The sequence below is a fragment of the Lepisosteus platostomus genome, chromosome 6 (assembly GCF_059453375.1).
Source record: "Lepisosteus platostomus isolate fLepPlt1 chromosome 6, fLepPlt1.hap1, whole genome shotgun sequence".
Classification (NCBI taxonomy): Eukaryota; Metazoa; Chordata; class Actinopteri; order Semionotiformes; family Lepisosteidae; genus Lepisosteus; species Lepisosteus platostomus.
Window position 1 is genome coordinate 40,628,631 of NC_142616.1, and position 19,971 is coordinate 40,648,601.

The 19,971-nt window shown below is 39.8% G+C and overlaps 1 protein-coding gene across 2 annotated transcripts in view; it reads right to left on the bottom strand.

The window, feature by feature from the left end:
- Nucleotides 1-15,210: 15,210 nt before the first annotated feature.
- afap1l2 (actin filament associated protein 1 like 2) overlaps nucleotides 15,211-19,971 on the bottom strand; it is an 81,584-nt gene continuing 76,823 nt past the window's right edge. For both annotated transcript variants that reach the window (XM_088635855.1, XM_088635856.1), the window contains exon 19: nucleotides 15,211-18,536. In XM_088635855.1, coding sequence (XP_088491981.1) covers nucleotides 18,510-18,536 — 27 coding nt within the window. In that variant the 3' untranslated portion in view covers nucleotides 15,211-18,509. The remainder of the gene's footprint in view (nucleotides 18,537-19,971) is intronic.

A 19,971-nucleotide genomic window follows, 5' to 3' on the forward strand; every position in this document is an offset into this window, starting at 1 on the left:
GGTTTTATCTGTTAATATGCCTGTGATTTCAAAGCCCATGGCAAGAGTTTAAAAGTTCAATCAGGTTCTTTCGAACTCTTGCTTGTTGGGCAGTTCAGACACCATTCTTTTTTGGGGCAAAGCACTGTATACAGCCATATAGATCAGAAAAAAAGGTTTAGAAAACATGGAAAGAACTATATTCCTAAGTATCCTTTCAGCCCTAAAACACAGCCATGCCATCAAAAACTGTCCACATTGTATGGGAATAAAACCCTAACCCTAGCTTCGGGTTTTGCTAGTTAGGGTTAGGATTCAAATATTTTTCAAAGATAATTTTTCAATATTCCACTCATTTGTCTGGAAAATTTGCTTCTCTGAATCAATATATGAGCCTGAAAAGACAATACAACACTACCAAAACCAAAAGAGTGGGTGAGGAGTGGTCACATTAATTTTTGAAAGGGATTCTTTCATTGGAAATTTCGTGTTGAACGGAGTGCTGAATGAATGGACGTTTAGCCTTAAGTGGCCTAAAAGTCAGAAACAACTAATACATTTTGGCTTTATCTGTTAATATCTGCGCCCGCAGGAGATCTGAATCCCCAGAGATTGGATGAGTATTCAGCTTCAATGCATTACAGCTCGAGAATTCAATTGTTATCCCAACCAGTTGATATCAATTTAATTCCTAAGAGTTATGTACTTGTTTTGAGTATCTAATGTAGACGTTATAACCAAGTTCATTTACGAAACGGTCTAAATGAATGATATACTGAACGTATGTCCTCTTGATATATGTAACTCTTCGTAACTGACTGAATATATACCTTTTGTATTCTGATAACCCTCTCAATAAGATCTGTTAGTTTTAAATGCATATTCTATGTATTAATAAATGTATCCTCGTGTATTAGTACCTGTGTGTGTGCGTTGTTTGAGTTATGTCGCATGGTTGGATTCTAAAGCCATCAAAAGAATCAATTTTGTGATTTACTGCTACAATTAATAATTTTCCCAGTAAATGCCCAAACCCTACAGAACTGGTGCCTTCAGAGAGAACACTACAGTGTGTATTTTTTCTTTAAAGTACCAAGACCAGCCATATACTGTATGTTTATGTTCCAAAATTAATATCATTTATGGTCTTCACACGCATAACAGTATGCTCCTATTCTTTTTATGCTCAGCTACTAAGATTTCCCTTGAGTGGTAAAATTCCATATACATATTCAATACTAAAACGGACACAGTAAAGACATTTGAATCTTTCTACAACCAACCAATGCACCACGAGTGCCCCTGTCGGTCAACCAATCACGTACCGCGGTATTGTGTCATCGCGCGTCACGATGCACAAGGACGTTGCCAATTACGCGCGGTACGTATCTGTGCTGCGCACTTTGAATGGCTGCATCTGTATGAACATAGTGGGAACAGAATATGGATTAATACTGTATACTGTTAACCTTTTACTGATAATATGTCAGGTTGGACAAGTAAAAGATGGCCCCGTGACAGTAGTTTTCAGCCATGGGCCATACGATTAAGACACGAAATGATAGATTCGCCTAACCCAGGGGGAAATCCTTTGTGGGATTATGAGTATATGAGTAAATGTGTAAGTGTGTGGGATGAATGTGCTAAAAGATATTAACCACGATGGGGTAAGCAACCTGAACAGATGATGTTGAGCACTACTAAAGTGTACCCCGAATTGGATTGTTTTCCTGTGATTGATCCTCCGTCACCTCCACCATATGGTGGAGATAGGCTACCGACCTCGCCATATAACTGGCGACGGGAAGGGGGACAGGGTGACCCTAGAGGGGCACTCTCACCATCCCACACCAGAAAAGGGGAGCGGTATGATGGGGGTTACTCTACCGACCCTTCCGCCGTTCTGCGTCCCCGGTCCACGGATGGGGAGGAAGGGGTGCCCCGTATGCCAATGACTGAATGTCCTAAACCCCGCACTGGTGAGGATGAAGAACCTACTGTCCTCATTTTCCGACCATGGAAATTAACTGAGTTGGCGGCAGTTACTGGGGAGCTGCCAAACCCCAAAACCAATGGGCGCAAGTACACGACAGCCCTAAGACGGCTGGTAGCACAAAGCAGACCCACAAGCAGAGAGCTAGAGACTATTTTCATAAAGACTTTGAAGCTTGATTACGGCGATGTAAGGGGAAGACAGTCAAAATGAGTTTAGCCCTGAACACCCATACAGCAGCGATGCTGGCAGTGACTATCAGACCCAGCTTTTATGTCCCGCAATGAAGACTGCTTGCCACGCACCATGTTAGTACAGCGCTCATCCACGATCCCTGACTGCTATTACAGATGGGACTTTTACAGGAGCATAAAAGACTGTGGCCAGGCCATGGTGATTTTCAGGATGGGAGTAATTTACAATGTACTGCAGAGGTTAGTTGTGGAGGTCCAGCTGAGGAATTTGAGACGGCATGGTTCGGTGATGGACAGTGTAGTGATAGGCTAACTGGCAATGGGTATTTAATTTCGGCAAACATTACAGCACTAGCTATAAGCTTAACAGAAAAGCAGAAAACACTTTATTGAGCGGGAACACACCCTCATGTTTCCCTTGCTAAAGCGTCAGGTTTTCGCTGGCAAGACGTAGGCGTCTTTGTCCGGCGTTGTGTTGAAAGCTGCTCGTGGTCAGCTCCCGATTCAAAAAGTGTTAGATACAATGCCACACTCCAGGCTAGTTGGTACCCATGCTCAGCGATCCTTAAAACCTGGAGGACCGTGCACCTTACGGCTCCAGATGACCAAATGTACCCCCGTTGACACTTCCCATCCCGCACTAGAGGGGGTGCCTAGTTCCCTCTGGGCAGCCTACAAATATGATGTGGGACTGGTGAAAGGAGTTTCCCCGCTCGAAGTGAAACCCAAGTCCACCTATAGGCCGAGTAAGCCCCAGTATCCGCTTCAAGGGAAAAAGTATACCTGGACTCGTATGCCTCAAGGGTATACCGAGGCTCCTACTATCTCTTCCTCTGCATTGCAGGACTGGCTCTCAGGGTTTGGTTTTAAAAACAGTAGTACACTAATGCACTATGTTGATGATTTGTTGGTTTGCTCTCCAACTGAGAGCACTTGCATCAGAATACTAATGATCTTCTAAATGATCTTGCCATTACTGGAAATACTGTAAGGTTTTGCTATCAAAGCTGCAGCTTGTAAAAAAGAACGTACGTTATCTGGGTCATGACATTTCTGCAAATTCACGCTCAATTGGCACTGAGCGAATAACTGCTATCCAAAAATTCCAAAACCCCGCACCAAGAAGGAAATTATGTCCTTCTTAGGCTGCACAGGTTACTGTAGGGTGTGGATACCAGGGTACGCAAAATTAGCACAGCCATTGTCTGACATGGCGCACGCCTCAGGCCAGAATATGACCGACAGACTGACTTGGACTGAAGAAGGGGAAAATGCTTTTGTTGAACTCAAGACTGCTGTTATGTCTGCCCCCGCGTTGGGCATTCCTGACATGACTAAGGGGTTCACTTTATGTGTTGACGAGAAGTCTGGTTTCTACAGTGCTGTCCTTTTACAAGAACACGGAGACTGTCTTAAACCAGTTGCTTATTATTCTCAGCGACTTCCCTCTGTAGCCAGAGGTCTGCAAGCCTGCCTACGTACTGTAGTGGCAGCAGCTGCAGCCATCATGGCTTCTGCCTCCCTGGTTTGTTATCGTCCGCTTAAACTCTTAATTTCACATGCTGTGGCCTCTATCCTCCTTCAAAGTAAAACGTCATATTTTTCTTCTGCATCTACTCTTCACTACCATCATGTCCTTTTATCTTTGCCGCATGTTACTGTCAAGCGATGCACAGTGTTAAACCCTGCAACCCTGCTACCTACTCAGGACGAGGGGGAGCCACATGATTGTCTGGCGGCCATCACCTCTCAGGAAACCCCGAGGCAGGATCTCTTTTCTTCTCCCATCCCTAACTCTGAGTTGCTCTTCTATGTTGACAGGTCAGCTCGAAAAGACCCAACCACCGGATTGAGTCATGTGGGGTATGCAGTTGTTTCTGACCACTCCAGTGTCGAGACCGCTCGCCTCCCTTCACATTTATCTGCCCAGGCAGCCGAACTTTTTGCTTTAACAAGGGCTTGCGTCCTTGAGGCTATCTTGTTGCCCAGCTCCGTTGCTGTGTGCAAGTGCGTAGCACACCCGCTCGCATGATGAGATCTCAAGAGGCAATTCCAGGGCCGATGTTGCAGCAAAGGCAGCGGCGGCATCCTTTTCTTCCCCTGCACTTTTACTTCCCATTCTCAGCTCAGAGACTGAAATGGCCTCACTAGCTGATATACAGGCTCTGGCCACTCCGGCTGAAAAGGCAATCTGGAGAAAGTCTGGCTTGATATGTGTAATATACCAGATGACTATAGACTATTTACTGCAGCGGAAATGATTTTTTCCTCAGGACTGAGTATTCAGGCTATAGCTAATGCCCGCTGGTTACAAATTACTCGCTATGAAATGTACTCCTTTATTAATATCACGCTAGAAGGCTTAGACGCTATCAAACAAGAATTAAGGGGAGTCCGATTAATGGCACTTCAGAACAGGTTCGTGTTAGACCTCCAAAATGCAGCTTCTGGAGGAGTCTGTGCTTTAATAGGAGAATCCTGTTGTACTTATATTCCAGCTAATGGAAATCTTACGCTCGCTATTCATCATTTGATGGAACTAAAAGACTAGGTGAACAAGAGGCATTAAAGATACACTCGCTTCCTTCTCCCGGTTAGAATCACTGTTTGGGTCATGGAGAATGTTTTTCTTTAAGTTACTAACACCAGTTATACTTGTCTTTCTGTTATTCTGTTGCTGTATGATATGTATTATTCCAATGCTTCGCAATATGGTAATGAACAATTTTATGTTTTGACAAGTATTCTGTCATGAGAAATTTCGTGTTGAATGGTGTTCTCGATAAGCATTGTTTCAGGCTTAGATAGGTTAAGAGTCAGGAATAGCCAATACATATGAGCTGTAACTGTTAAAATGCCAGTGCATTAAATGCCAAATGCAACAGTTTGAAAAGCTGAAGCCCTTTCATTCAAACTTTTGCTTTTAGGGTAATTAAGTAATCATTCCTATTTAGGGCAATGCAGTGCATAAAGCCATACTGGCAAGAAAACAAATGTGAAGATAACATTGATCTACACGCGGGACCAGCTGATCGCGCTAGCGTGTCCGGCTCTACTCACTGGAGAGAAGCCATCGGTGCTCACACTCACACCTGGACAGACCTGGCAACACTGTAAGGTTCATGTTTTTCGACTTCTCCAGTGTCTTCAATACCATACAGCCCTAACTACTAAGGAGGAAGCTGGAGGAGATGCAACTCGATGCCTCCATGACCTCGTGGATCACTGACTACCTGACAGGCAGACCACAGTCTGTGAGACCAGAACTGTGTGTCTGAACAGGTAGTGAGTAACACAGGGGCTCCTCAGGGGACAGTTCTTTCTCCATTCCTCTTCACCCTCTATACTTCATGCCACCTGCAGAAGTTCTCAGATGACTCTGCAATTGTGGGATGTATCAAGGGTGGGCAGGAGGAGGAGTACAGAGGACTGGTCAGCAGCTTTGTGGAGTGGTGTGGGGAGAACCACTTGGAACTGAATGTAACAAAGACAAAGGAACTGGTGGTAGATTTCAGGAGGAAAAAGGTCAAACCTACTCCTGTCTACATCCATGGGAGTGGCGTGGAGATGGTGGACTCGTACAAGTACCTGGGAGTGCACATCGATGATAGACTGGAATGGTCTTAGAACATCGAGGCCATCTATAAGAAGGGACAGAGCCAACTTTACTTCTTGAGGAGGCTCAGGTCCTTCAATGTATGTACAGATGCAGCCATTCAAAGTGCGCGGTACAGACACGTACCGCAGGTAATTGGCTGCGGTATCGCGTATCATGATTACAAGGCACGTGATTGGTTGACCGACAGGGGCACTCGTGGTCCGTTGGTCTGTCGTAGAAAGACTTACTGTAAACGTCTTTACTGTGCCCGTTGTAGATATTGAATTTTACCACTGAAGGGAAATCTTAGTAGCTGAGCATAAAAAGAATAGGAGCATACTGTAACGCGTGTGAAGGCCATAAACTATATTAATTTTGGAACATAAACATACAGTATATAGCTGGTCTTGGTACTTTAAAGAAAAAAATACACACCAGTATTCCATTTCTCCCTAAACATTTTAAGCTTCGAAGTCTTTAACTAACGTGATACCGGAGTCAACAAGCATACTTTTAGAATTTGATTAAAAGGGAATATAATATGGAATCGCGTATCTAAAGAATTTAATAACGGTATGATTATATTCGTGTAAGAGGAAAGACTCAAGCAAGCGCTCCAATGGATTGAACAGGGGGAGGCATTTCAGGATGTACTTTTTACCGACGAAACAACAGTTTTCAACAATGGCATTTTGCAAAAAGGGGAGACGTGGACAAGCCAAAGCCCAAACATCCACTGAAGGTTCACGTCTGGGGGGGTATATCTAGAAGAGGCCCGGGACCACTTCTTATTTTCAAAGGAATTATGGACCGTGTATTCTTTGAGGAAGTCGTGGTCACACAGCATGCTGCCCCATATATCAGGGAGCAGTTTGGATCAAGGCACCGTCTCTTTCAAGACAACGATCCAAAACACACAGCAGCAAGGGCGAGGCTTATAGCAGAAGGAGTGAACTGGGTGAAAACTCCAGCCGCATCCCCAGATCTAAATCCGATAGAAATGGTTTGGCATTCGTTGAAAGACTACGTTCGGAAAACCGCTAAGCCCGTCACAAAGCAGGAACTGATCGATGCGATCTATAAATTCTGGGAGGAAGAACTGACCGAACATAATTGTAACAATTTTATTAACAGGCTGTTTCGTGTTCTTCCTAGGATTGTTGACTGGGGCGGGGGACATTCGGGAATGTAAGTCTGAGAAAGACAGTCTCACGTTTGTGGACAGTCTGTCCACAAACAAAACATGTAAAAAAAAAATGTAAAAAAAAAAACAATTACTTTTTGTCAATGAAAACCGGTGTGTGTGTCTCTCTCTACTGGATGTCCCTCTCACAAACTGCTGAATGAATAAAATAATTTTATTGAAAACGCATTTGCGATTGTCTGGTACAGTATTTACCTTGGTCCCTTTTAACTGTTTTTACGGTCTACAGTATTGCTTTGAGATGCCACTTTTAAAGGTGATATGCAAAATAAAGTTTTTTATTATTGTTATAGAGAAACATGATCAGATTTTCCCTGGTTCAGAAAAAAGACGATTAAAATCTGTAATCTTTGCACTTGTATGTTATCGGAAAATACAATCAGTTTCTGCTTTGTGCAAGGATGGTGTGGCGCTCCTCAAAGCGCTTTACAGGATAAAAACAATAACAACAATAGTGGCTGGGCAAACGATTTTTTTTATCGAAATACAAAATGAGATACTGTATAATGATGTGCATGAACAAAGGTATACTGCAATTTTCCTTAGATACGCGATTAATGCTTCGTAGGAGGAGGTGGTCTTTTCCTCTAGTCTAACAGTCTGTCCACAAACAAAACATTCCTGTTAGACAAGAGGAATTGAAAAAAAACAATTTTGTCAATGAAAACCGGTGTGTGTGTCTCTCTCTGCTGGATGTCCCTCTCACAAACTGCTGAATGAATAAAATAATTTTATTGAAAACGCGTTTGCGATTGTCTGGTATTTAATTTGGTCCCTGTTAACTGTTTTTCGATCTACTGTATTGCTTTGAGATGCCACTTTTAAAGGCGATATGTAAAATAAAGTTTTTTTATTATTGTTATAGAGAAACATGATCAGATTTTCCCTGGTTCAGAAAAAAGATCTAAAGTGCTACACATAACTTTCTTAATTCGATGTATTTAAAGCAGTGAACTACTGTAGGTGTCACATAACATTCAGAAATACAATCACGTATTTGACAAATAAAAACGATTATAATCTAATCCTTACACGTTTGATCCCAAAATCCCAAGAAATATAAATCTTGACGGGTAGAAAGCTATGCTGAAAGTTTATTAAGATACTTAGAAGACAAAGATACTGTATCAATTTATGTTGCATTAGCCTGATTATGATTAAAAAACACATATAATTAAACACGCGTTTGCGATTTAAATCAGAACACGATTTAAATCAATATAAATGTTTATATTGTAACGCATACTGTCCAGCCTCCATTTCTCTATAAAAATTTACTCTGTTGCACACACACACACAATAGAAGCAGGAAGCAGAAGCAGGGACCGTAAAAAATGACTTAGAATCGATCATGTTGCGATATTTTGAAATATAAAAGTCAATTGATTGTCCATAATATCGCTATTCTATTTTTTCGAAGAAATGTTTGTTAAAAGAAAAGTCCAGCACCAGCTGGATTCGAACACACGTAGTCACACACGTAGACCAGTAGGCTACAAGACAGCTCGCATGAACAGGCAGGCGAAACAGCCCTACACAGCCCTGTCGCAGCACACAAATATAATCATACCGTTAATAAATTCTTTAGATACGCAATTCCATATTATATTAGCAGAAAAGCTTAAAACTACCACTTTTTCACACGCTATTTCACATGCTAGTTAAATACTTCGATGCTTAAAATCGTTAGGGAGAAATGGAATACCGGTGTGTATTTTTCCTTTAAAGTGCCGATTCCTGGAATCTGACTGGCTGACACCCCTCTGAAGTGGTTCCATAAAATCTGGTATACGGAAAAGAAAGCGTTGATAAATACAAGTGTCTTTTAATACACTCTTTGCTGTGCTCTTGAGGATCCTTGTGATATTTTAAGCTCTAGTTGAATGATAAGTGTCGCATTTTAAATCATTTTCGTAGTTAGAAATTATGAAATGCCCTGTTAAAAGCAAGGAAGTTTTTATGCCCATTGAAGTAAAACAAAATGCCTGACAAAGTATGGCTTGGACAGATTCCAAGTGCTTGTACAAATGTGCTAAAGAAATTATACTTTGAGTATACAGCTTGTCCAAAGTCATCCATTATTAATACTATTAGTAATATCTTCAGTAAAGGCTTTGATGCATAAATATTTCTGATAAAGGTAGGTTGTGTACTTTTGTCCAACTGAGCAATCTTGCTTTTTAAAATATACCAACATTTTAATGACTGATGATTAACATGCTGTAATACACAGTTCAAAATTAAAGGCTCAAATACTTTACATGAGAGGTTAAGCTCCCCTGGCGGTTTTACAAGGCGACGCCGGATAGTTTCCGGCAGAGCGTCAAATGACACCACGTGACACTGCGTGATACCGCGTGATACCGCGACACGCCCACCGGGGTATGCCGCGAAATACCTCACCCATTTTGAATGGCTGCATCTGTAGTAAGATGCTACATATGTTCTATCAGTCGGTGGTTGCGAGCACCATTTTCTATGCAGTGGTATGCTGGGGCCCTGGGGTTAGAGTAGTGGATTCTAAAAGGCTGAACAAGCTCATCAGGAGAGCAAGCTCTGTCATTGGGTCTGACCTGGACCCCTTGGAGGTAGTGGCTGAGAGGAGAATGGTGTCCAAACTAGAGGCCATCATGGACAACATCTCCCATCCCCTCTATGACAGGCTTGTAGAAATGAAGAGCACGTTCAGCAATAGACTGATTCATCCACGGTGCGACAGGGAGCGCCACAGGAGGTCATTCTTGCCTTCTGCCATAAGACTGCACAACGCATCCACCTTGCGTCTGGGCAGAGGCAACATTGACAGTGACCTGTTTCTGGACTGAACACATCTACACACCCACTGCTACATCTGTTCTCTTTCTTTTCCTGTTTACAACCGTTTTTTGTGCAATATATGCCAGGGACCCGTGCAATACATTTATGTATTGCTTATACATTTATGTATAAGCAATAGATTTATATCGATATCTATATTTACATCTATATTTATATTCATATGTGTGATACGATTTTTCTGCGTACTGTTCTGTTCTGGTTTGTTCTTTGTGTGTCCGGACTGTGAGTAACTCTTTTAGTGCACCCCTCACTGTACTGATTGTATTGTATGTATTGTACTATTATTATTATTGTATCATTCGTTACACTGTGGCTGTGTTGTCTGTGTAAAGCTGCTGTTGCACTGCAATTTCCCTCATGGGATCAATAAAGTATCTATCTATTTGAGTGGAAAATAAAACTCAGGGCATCAATATATTAGCTTTAAAACACTCAACAATCTTGCCAAACCAAAGAAAACACCCTACAACACAACCATGCCATCGAAAAGTATCTATGTCTTGCAGGAATCCTAACCCTAACCCTAGCTATGGGTTTGCAAGGTTAGGGCTAGGGCTCAGAACTTCCTCAAAGAATGAATGCAAGCTTCCACTTAATTGAGTGTCAAATATACATAACTGAAACTAAATATTTTTCAGAACTGGTTAAGCAAGCCCAACACACTAAAGAGAACGTACCAACAAGAGTAAAATTCTGTATTTGGACAAGTTATCTACTGTTGGAAATGTTGTTTTGGAAGGTGATCTCAATCAGCGTGGTTTCAGACTTATCTAGTGTAAGAGTCAGCAAAACCCCAAGAATCTGGGCTTTATTTGAAAATATGCATGTGCATTCCATGCCAGAGGTCAGATTTTGCAAGGTATTTTAGGTTTTTTTTTTCAAACCTTTGCCTTAGTGTACTTAAGTCAAAATTCCCTTTTTCATTAATATCAGTGCTGGACGTGCGCGTATACGCCACTTTTTCGGAAAAACTTGCCTCCTAAGTTCTATCTCACGTCATTATTTTACATCACCAAAACCACAAAACCTTTACAGAAAACCTTTTATCAATCGAAAAGTGTAAAACTAGGGCTGCACAAAACTGCTTAAAAATTAAAAATTAAAAATTGCATAGAACTTCCATAATGCCACACGTGTGCTATCCTCAGCGTGGTCGTACACGTCCGCGGTGTAAATCAATATCTACCTTTCATTCCTTCGTAATTTTTAATCGTTTTTTACCAACAAAACCAGAAAACCATGTTATCAATCGAAAAAGCACAACCGGAGCTTTAAAAAAACGTGTTATAAAAAAAAAGAAAATCGATCACAAAGTCACTTTTTATCTGATGATGCACTTCCAAACTTCCAATATGCATTAATAAGCTATTCAATAAGCCAGTAAAACAAGACCGCAAAAGCAAAAAAACAGCACAATATATATATATACTGTAGATCCCATGTTTTTACCTTATTCTGAAGCATGATATATATCCTCAGTAACCCGGACTATCTTATCTCCAGACCGTAACTGACTTTGTAGGAAATGTCTGAATCAGGACAGCCAGCAATAAGTCGATCTGATTGGTGAAAAGGCTGTCATTCATTGTATTTTCAGCCATTCAGAGCCCTTAGGGGGTAAGACTTCCTCCAGAAGCCTCAGGTTGCATTCCGCCTGCCTTTTAGCTGTCAATCATTGACTCAGAAGGGGTAATCAATCGTTTTTTTGTAAGTTTCTTATCAGTGCTCCTTTTTTTCACAACAGAAGGCAACTCTGAGGTTTTTTTTCATTGCATGACAGCAGATAAAGGCTCTCTAGCAGTGTCTAAAGGTTTTTATAGCAATTGCAATGGTTTTTATTTTTATTTTCAATATTCTATTTTATGATATTTTATTATATGTTTGAAATTTCATTCCAGGTTGAGTCTTCACAAAACATGATGTAGAATTTTCTCTAATTGATCAATTTGTCCCAGATTTTTATCCAAGCTAGTAGTCACCTAGAACAAGGTTTTCAAATCATTCCCAGGACATTTCCTGGCCAAGAATTGAAAATTCTGACCTCTGAACACCTCTTTCAGATGTTTGTCTGCTGAGTTGACACATTAAGAAATAATAAATTTGACTGTTCACACTCAAAGCAAAGGGGGTTGCTTCAATTTAAGACCTGAACCAGGCTCCTGCTATGTTTTGCTGCAGAGATATAACAATGTTTAAAGGGTGGAAATTCCAGGCGGACATTGGCTAAAGGGACTAAGAGTAAGCAATTCAGTGCAGCTAAAACTGGAAGAAAAAAAATCGGCAGATTTCACTGAAACAACACTTTGTAAATATCATTTCTGCCCTACAACACAACCATGCTATCAAAAGATATCTATGTTTTGCAGGAATTTAGGGCTCAGAATTTCTTCAAAGAACGAATGCAACCTTCCACTCAACTGAGTGCCAAATATACTTCACTGAAACAAAATATTTGTCAGAAATGGTTAAACAAGCCCACCCCCACTGACACACTGACAAATGTTTTCTTAGAAAAACAGATTCACTACGTGAAGCTGTGTCAGTCTTCTGTTTAAAGAAAATTAGTTAACACCATGGGTGCTGTTTTTAATAAGCTGCTAAGTATAGGAATTTTCCTGCTGTCAGCAGTATTGTGTATATAGTTTTATGTACAGGCTGCAAAAAGTTCCACAAGTAGAGGTCTTTAAAATTAGGCTGGGCAAATGATTTTTTTAATTCTTAAAAAAATTAATAAAAAACAAGATATAATGATGTGTTCCTGCTTAGACATTGCACGACTTTAAAAGCTATAAAAACAGGTTTTAAAAATTAATAACCACTTTTTATGCGCAAAAAACGGTTGATTTTTCTTCCTCGTGATCATCTTAGAATCTCTGTGTATGCTGTAAGGTTTTTACTTCTTAATTAAACTTTAAAATACACGAACTTCATAAAAACAAAACACGTTTCGAGTAGAAAAAATCAGACATATCACCCTGCAACTCACAACTGGCAACCCACTGAAGCTAAGCAGGTGTGAGCCTGGTCAGTACCTGGATGGGAGACCTCCTGGGAAAAACTAAGGTTGCTGCTGGAAGAGGTGTGAGTGGGGCAAGCAGGGGATGCTTACCTTGCGGTCCATGTGAGTCCTAATGCCCCAGTATAATGACGTGGACACTATATTGTAAACAGGTGCTGTCCTTCGGATGAGACGTGAAACCGAGGTCCTGACTCTCAGGGGTCATTAAAAATCATTAAAAATCACAATACTCGAAAAGAGTAGGGGTGTAACCCCGACGTCCTGGCCAGATTTCCAATTGGCCCTTACCAGTCATGGCCTCCTAATAATCCCCCTCTATGAATTGGCTTCATTACTCTGCTCTCCTCCCCACTGATAGCTGATGTGTGGTGAGCATTCTGGCGCACTATGGCTGCCGTCGCATCATCCAGGTGGATGCTGCACATTGGTGGTGGTGGAGGGGAGTCCCCATTACCTGTAAAGCGCTTTGAGTGGAGTGTCCAGAAAAGCACTATATAAGTGTACGCAATTATTAATTATTATATTCTGTTGTCTTCCTGGTATGTAGAACAGATCAGCAGGTCTTTTTTTCCCCACAATCAGAGGCTCTGAAAACAGCATGCCGCCCACTGCGCTTCGTCAGAGGGGGAGGCGGCACCGAGAGGGTGGAAGCATGGAGCTCAGTATTGCACAATGGCTGTAAAGCACCAATTGCATCTGCGTTCATCACTTTGTGTTTAAAATTAAACATGTAAATAATTTTCTTTGACTTCTAAGTCCCTTAATCATTAAGCACAGTTTCTTTTTTGATACCATCATTAGACAAAGCAGGAACTTATTGTACTTTCTAATGACATTACACATGGAAATATTACAGATTACAGATTTTAATAGTCTTTAATTTTGTTATACGTTTTAGAAAAGTTTCATATATGCATATGCCACAGAACTATTCTCGATTTTATTTCTGAATGCTATGTATAAAAAAAACGTTCAGCTTACTCAACAATTCTAAGATGATCACGAGGAAGTGTAATGCATGGTCTAACCCCATTTTCCCCATTTTGTTTAAAATCGCAAACGCGTGTTTAATTAAATGCCTTTATTGATTCACAATCTGACAATGCAATGTAAATCGTTATCTTTGCATTCTAACACCCTTAACTCACTTTAAGCATCAGTTTCTCACTAGATTTATTTTTCATACCATCGTTAAACAAAGCAGGAGCATTAGTACTTCCTCATGGGATCAAACGTGGAAAGATGAGATTGTAATTGTTTTTATTTTTTAAAAACTGTACATTTTAGAATAGTGTCATTTATACAAAAAAGTTGCATTTAATACCACTCGATAGTTATATTAATAGAGATATGTTGTCTATTAAAGCTCAGATCAAAGATCAAACAGCAATATCTCATACACTGGGGCTGATCTGTGATCTGTGATGTGGTTGAGTGTGAATTGTGGCTCTCTAGCAGGCTAGCTGGTGTCTGTGTGGTTTAGAATCTTTGAGTAAGCTGCAAGTTTTTTTAACATTTTTAATTATACATTTTAAACACTTTATTTTTTTAAATGCAACACACATTCCGTACAGATACAGTACAATCACATTCTCCTGTCTTCCCGTGGTATAAAACGAATTAGCAGGTGATTGAGATAACAACGCGGTGCCCACACTGGGGTGAAGTTAGCTTGAAGTTTGAAAATGATTTTGGCACGCCTGTAGCTTTTTCACGAAACCTCAGTTACGAAACACATTTTGCCTCATTCAAATATTCTTTTGTTCATATCTTCGCAAGGGAAATGCAGAGAGCCTTCAAACCAAATGCATTTCAAAGACCACGACTTGTGAAAATGTTCACAGCCTCCACATAAAACTATCAGTGAGCTAATTCTCTTTTTTAAACCTCCATTTTTTTATCGATGCGTAATTACGCACTAATTGGAACCCGGGGGGACTGCTGTGTACACACGTTCACAACGTGAGAAATACTGCTCAATATGGATTCGTGCAAAAAACCCGTATATCACCACAGGAAGCATAACAGCGCAGCCTCCAATTACCCAGACTGTAAGCACGGGAATAAAGCTTTCTGAAACCCTTTCTTTATGTCCTGTTTTCATTCAGGTCAACTACAGTATATACACAATACTGCTTACAGCAGTAAAATTCCTATACTTTACTGATTTTCTTTACACAGAAGGGGTGGGTCAGCCAATGGTGGCCTCAAAAGGCCAAACCTAACCCCAGTTCTCTAGGCTTATTTAAGGAGATGGGAATAACCACATGCATTGAATTGGAGAAATGGTTTGTTCCAGAGGGAGAGGGGCTTACAAGCTATTTAAGCTGGATCCTCAGCCTAAGTCGATAGTTGGTTGTTGGTATGTTAGGTAGTGTGACTACACTGGTATGGAGGACTGGGAGTACTATAAATAAACTGTACTTATTTTACTTGAGTGCTTTTGCAGCTGAGCCATTCTGTTATAAAATGGACCTACTTTGGCCTTCCTCAGGCCATTGTGTGACACAAATATTAGCCTGAAATGACTAAGCAATCTCACCCAACCAGGTAAAGTGCATCAACAATTGAGAAATTCTATTATTGACTTGTGTTGTGTAATTGTAATTTTAGGCTGAATTCTGTACTCAATGAGCATGGTTCCAGGCTCATTGTAGGCTAAGTGTCAGGAATACCCCATAAATATTGGCATTATTTTTTTTAATATATCAGTGCCAAATGCAAGAGTTTGAAACATATAATTGCTTTCTTTGAATCTTTTGCTTTTAGACAACTTTCCATTTTACATCAATGCAGTATACACAGCCAAATAGGTACAGTAAGAAAGATAAAACTAACATAGCACATTTCCTAAATTCCTTTTCTGTCCTAAAACACAGTCATGACATCAATAATTGTCTACGTTTAGTGGGGTTCCTAACCCTTACCCTAGCTTTTGATATGGCTTAGGTTAGGGTTAGGGTTAAGATTTTGTTCACTGACTTTACACAATCCTTCACTCATTTAGGTGAAAATGTACTCACAGAATGCAAATATTAGCCTGAAATGAATAAGCAAACTTATCTGTAGGTCTCTGTATCTACTTGTCTGTAGGTTTTTTCATTTCAATTATTTTTCCTAATAATTATCTGTTTATCTCTTGAATTTTGTTGGTTGCAAGGTCACATTAAAGATGGGAAAATGTCTGACATGATTTATCTTGATTTCTGGCTTTACAGTACATCACAAAAATGTGCAATTTCAATAAGGGTGTGTAGACTTTTTATATCCACTGTACTGTATATCTTAGCACTTACTAAATGAATAGGCATAAATCTTGGCTAGATACTTACTGTATTACCTTTCATCAATGGAACATTACTACTGTACATACCTTTTTTGTTTTAATATTGCAGGGAGTTACCCATACTTGACAAACTGTCCTTCAGTAGTAATTTAATAACCATTGCCTTACAGGTGTCTCCCATTCAAGATACAGAAGAATAATCAGCGTTTACAGTTTTGAGTAGTGACTCCCAGCAATAGAATTAAAAAAATGAAAGATCAAGCATTTCACACAGTATTTGCTTTTTGAGGCATCAATTAAACGTTTTTTATAAATGTAAGTCCAGAGACACAGTTTTGGAAGTCATTAACTGAAATAGATAATGGAGAAAAAGAGTTATTACTCTAAAGTACTTGGTGACAGGATAATACCTTTTAAGAAAAATGAAGATGTCTAGCACAGTGTTAGTGCATAGTTTAGCATTGTAACTGGATACCAGAAAACCAGTACAATTTTCGGCATTATAACTTATATAGGTAACAAGGGCTGTATAAGTATTTTGAATAGAGTTTGAATCTTGTAAAAAATATGATGTCTCCTGAAAAGGATGTCGCACACAAGTGTATATACAGTATATTACAGTACCAGCCTTTTAGCTAAATATGGATACTCCAATTAGCAGCCCAATATCATGTTTCACTCAGTGTCACATGTAATAGGGATTGCGAAAATGCAAAAAATAAAAAAAACAAGAAAAATGATAATCTTGTAATTTCATGCTATTAATGCTATTACGGTATGTATACCCCATGAAAAGATCTACTACAGTATAAAGAAAGGAGATCTGATAATCTTCTTTATTTAAGTAATCCTGGACTACCGGAAGAGGCATACATGAGGAAGCCAAAGAAACTGTTTGCACTATAGATATGCTTAGATGTATATACAACCCTGTTACAGACAAACATAGAAATATACAATGTCACTCACAGTTCCAGTAGGATTGTTTTTTAATAGCAAATAGCGGTCCTTTTAGAGAAAAACCAAAGCATAACTATCAGTGGCAAAAAAATGACATGGAGAAGACACTTCACTACAGCAGAAGAGGGCAGATTGTGTTCTACTCAAATTATGTCCCTTTGCTCTCTTATGACAACATTTTTATAAATATGTTTTAGATTTTGGTGATTAATTTCCCTGCAGGCAAATCATTTACTCCATAACAAATTGATTAGGAGGCAAAATGTTCATATGGTTTGCCCACAAAGAAAACTGCACCCACAAGTCACTGAATATGTACCCTGACATAGCTGGCTTGCCCTCCATGTTAAGAGTATACACTACTTGGGCATGTGCAAAAATACTGGAAAAAATCTTACCTTTTATGACCTGACAAAAAGGGATGACTTAGTCATCCTTAAAAATATTTTTACATTAATTTTTTCAAATGAAAAATAACTATAAATCATTTTTTGTATGTGGAAGACCCGTGGAAAGAAACTATCAATGACAACACAGTTAAAATTAACATAGTTCTTCATTTCCATAAGTAATAACTAGTACCCCCCGTTTTATCTGCTGTCTGTCTCACATTCATTTCTGCTTACTGTACATCTCATTTTACTGTTAATTTTAAATGACTGATCTTGTGCTTACAGATACTGTACCAAACGACTCTTCTTATTTACAAATACCAGGAATAAAGCCTGGACTGTCTTGGAGAGGATTTGCTATGGTGATATTTTGAGCCATTAAGAAAACTGTAATGCAAATTAGGCATTTCCATTAGCAGAAAAAAAGATAAAAACAAAACAATGATCATCTCCCTAGTTTTGGGTAAATAATATAGGTTGAGTACTTCGACACCTTTAAAGGAAAAGGCTGCCTTTCCAGCAGAATTAAGTACAAGCAAGCCTTTGGTCATTTAATATGTACTGTACATAGACTAAAGCCCGCTGGGTCTCCATTAGAATACTGTGGAATTAATGCGCATTCCCTAGATGCAACTGGCATCTTGTAACCTGTAATGTGCATTGTGTTTATTAAAACATTTCATTTTGTAACAGTTTACTATTTTTTATTCCCTTTTTTCAGGTTTAAATCTCTGCAGTAAACAATCTCTCCTCTCTGCAGTAAGCATATATACAGTAGTATTCGTGTCCACAAAAACAAGTGTGTTAGATTAACGCTGACATCATGCTAAAGAGTGGCTGGCAGTACTGTTCAGTGGCAAAAGAGATGATCCAGTCTCCCTCTTTTTACAACGTGGACGTTGGATCCCATAATTGTCTGTGGAGACACAAGCTTGGGCTGAAGGCAAATTAAGCGCTGGCTTCCTTAGCTGAAGTCTCTGGGAGCGCTGATTACAAGGTGACTATTCCAGTCAAAAACAAAGTTCATTCCAAGCAGATACTCAGTTCTAGCTGGTGGCTTTCTTTTCCCATTCCTGTGACAGAAAAAGTGGAACATGTAAACAATCTTGCCATTGGGGCCGAACGAACCTCACCTGAATTTCTGGAAATCACCTGATTTATGGAAACATTCATGAAGAAATATTTGTTCAACACATCGTTCTAGTCTGTAATGAAAAAACTAAACCCATTGGATCCAAAGCGATATAAATTATCTTGTGGTAAAAGACAAGTACTCAAACTGCATTGTAAGTTTAAAAAACACCGAGGTGATCAGATGTCTTTCAATCCAGTACACAAGCAGCAATATACAGTACATACCCAAGTAATAATTAGTATGATAGTTATGTGATAAACCATAATAAATCATGTTTAAGTATACTTTTAGCTATACTTTAATTCTGCAAAAACTATAACATTATTTGAAAAGGCAAACTGTCTTGGTGATAACCATAACTATACCATAGTAAACAATAAAAAGATAATTCTACAGCATAACAAGCATGGTATTCCATGTTAAATATTCTGACATTATATAATCAGGATTTTTTTACTGAAACTACCACTGTAATTTTACACTGGTAAGAACAATTCCCCCTAGTTTCCTGAACAATTGTCTGATTTTACAGTTCTAGGTAGACATGAGCAGAGAGAGAGCAACAAACAGGTGGTAACCATCTGAGATACAGTAATAATAATAATAATAATAATAATAATTGCTTACACTTATATAGTGCTTTTCTGGACACTCCACTCAAAGCGCTTTACAGGTAATGGGGACTCCCCTCCACCACCACCAATGTGCAGCATCCACCTGGATGATGCGACGGCAGCCATAGTGCGCCAGAACGCTCACCACACATCAGCTATCAGTGGGGAGGAGAGCAGAGTAATGTAGCCAATTCATAGAGGGGGATTATTAGGAGGCCATGATTGGTAAGGGCCAATTGGAAATTTGGCCAGGACACCAGGGTTACACCCCTACTCTTTTCGAGTATTGTGATTTTTAATGATTTTTAATGACCCCTGAGAGTCAGGACCTCGGTTTTACGTCTCATCCGAAGGACAGCGCCTGTTCACAGTATAGTGTCCCCGCCACTATACTGGGGCATTAGGACCCACATGGACCGCAGGGTGAGCGCCCCCTGCTGGCCCCACTAACACCTCTTCCAGCAGCAACCTTAGTTTTTCCCAGGAGGTCTTCCATCCAGGTACTGACCAGGCTCACACCTGCTTAGCTTCAGTGGGTTGCCAGTTGTGAGTTGCAGGGTGATATGGCTGCTAACCAATACATATAGTACATCTTGCAGTTCTACTAATTCATTAAGGCTGTGTTAAGAAGTACTGTACAGTGATACTATGATGCACACTGATGTATTAAAGGAAAAATCAAATCTATGTTACAGTAAGTTAGCTTAATAGGCTTTGAGGCAGCAGAGATGTTTTTGCACATTAAGTCTGAGAGCCTTA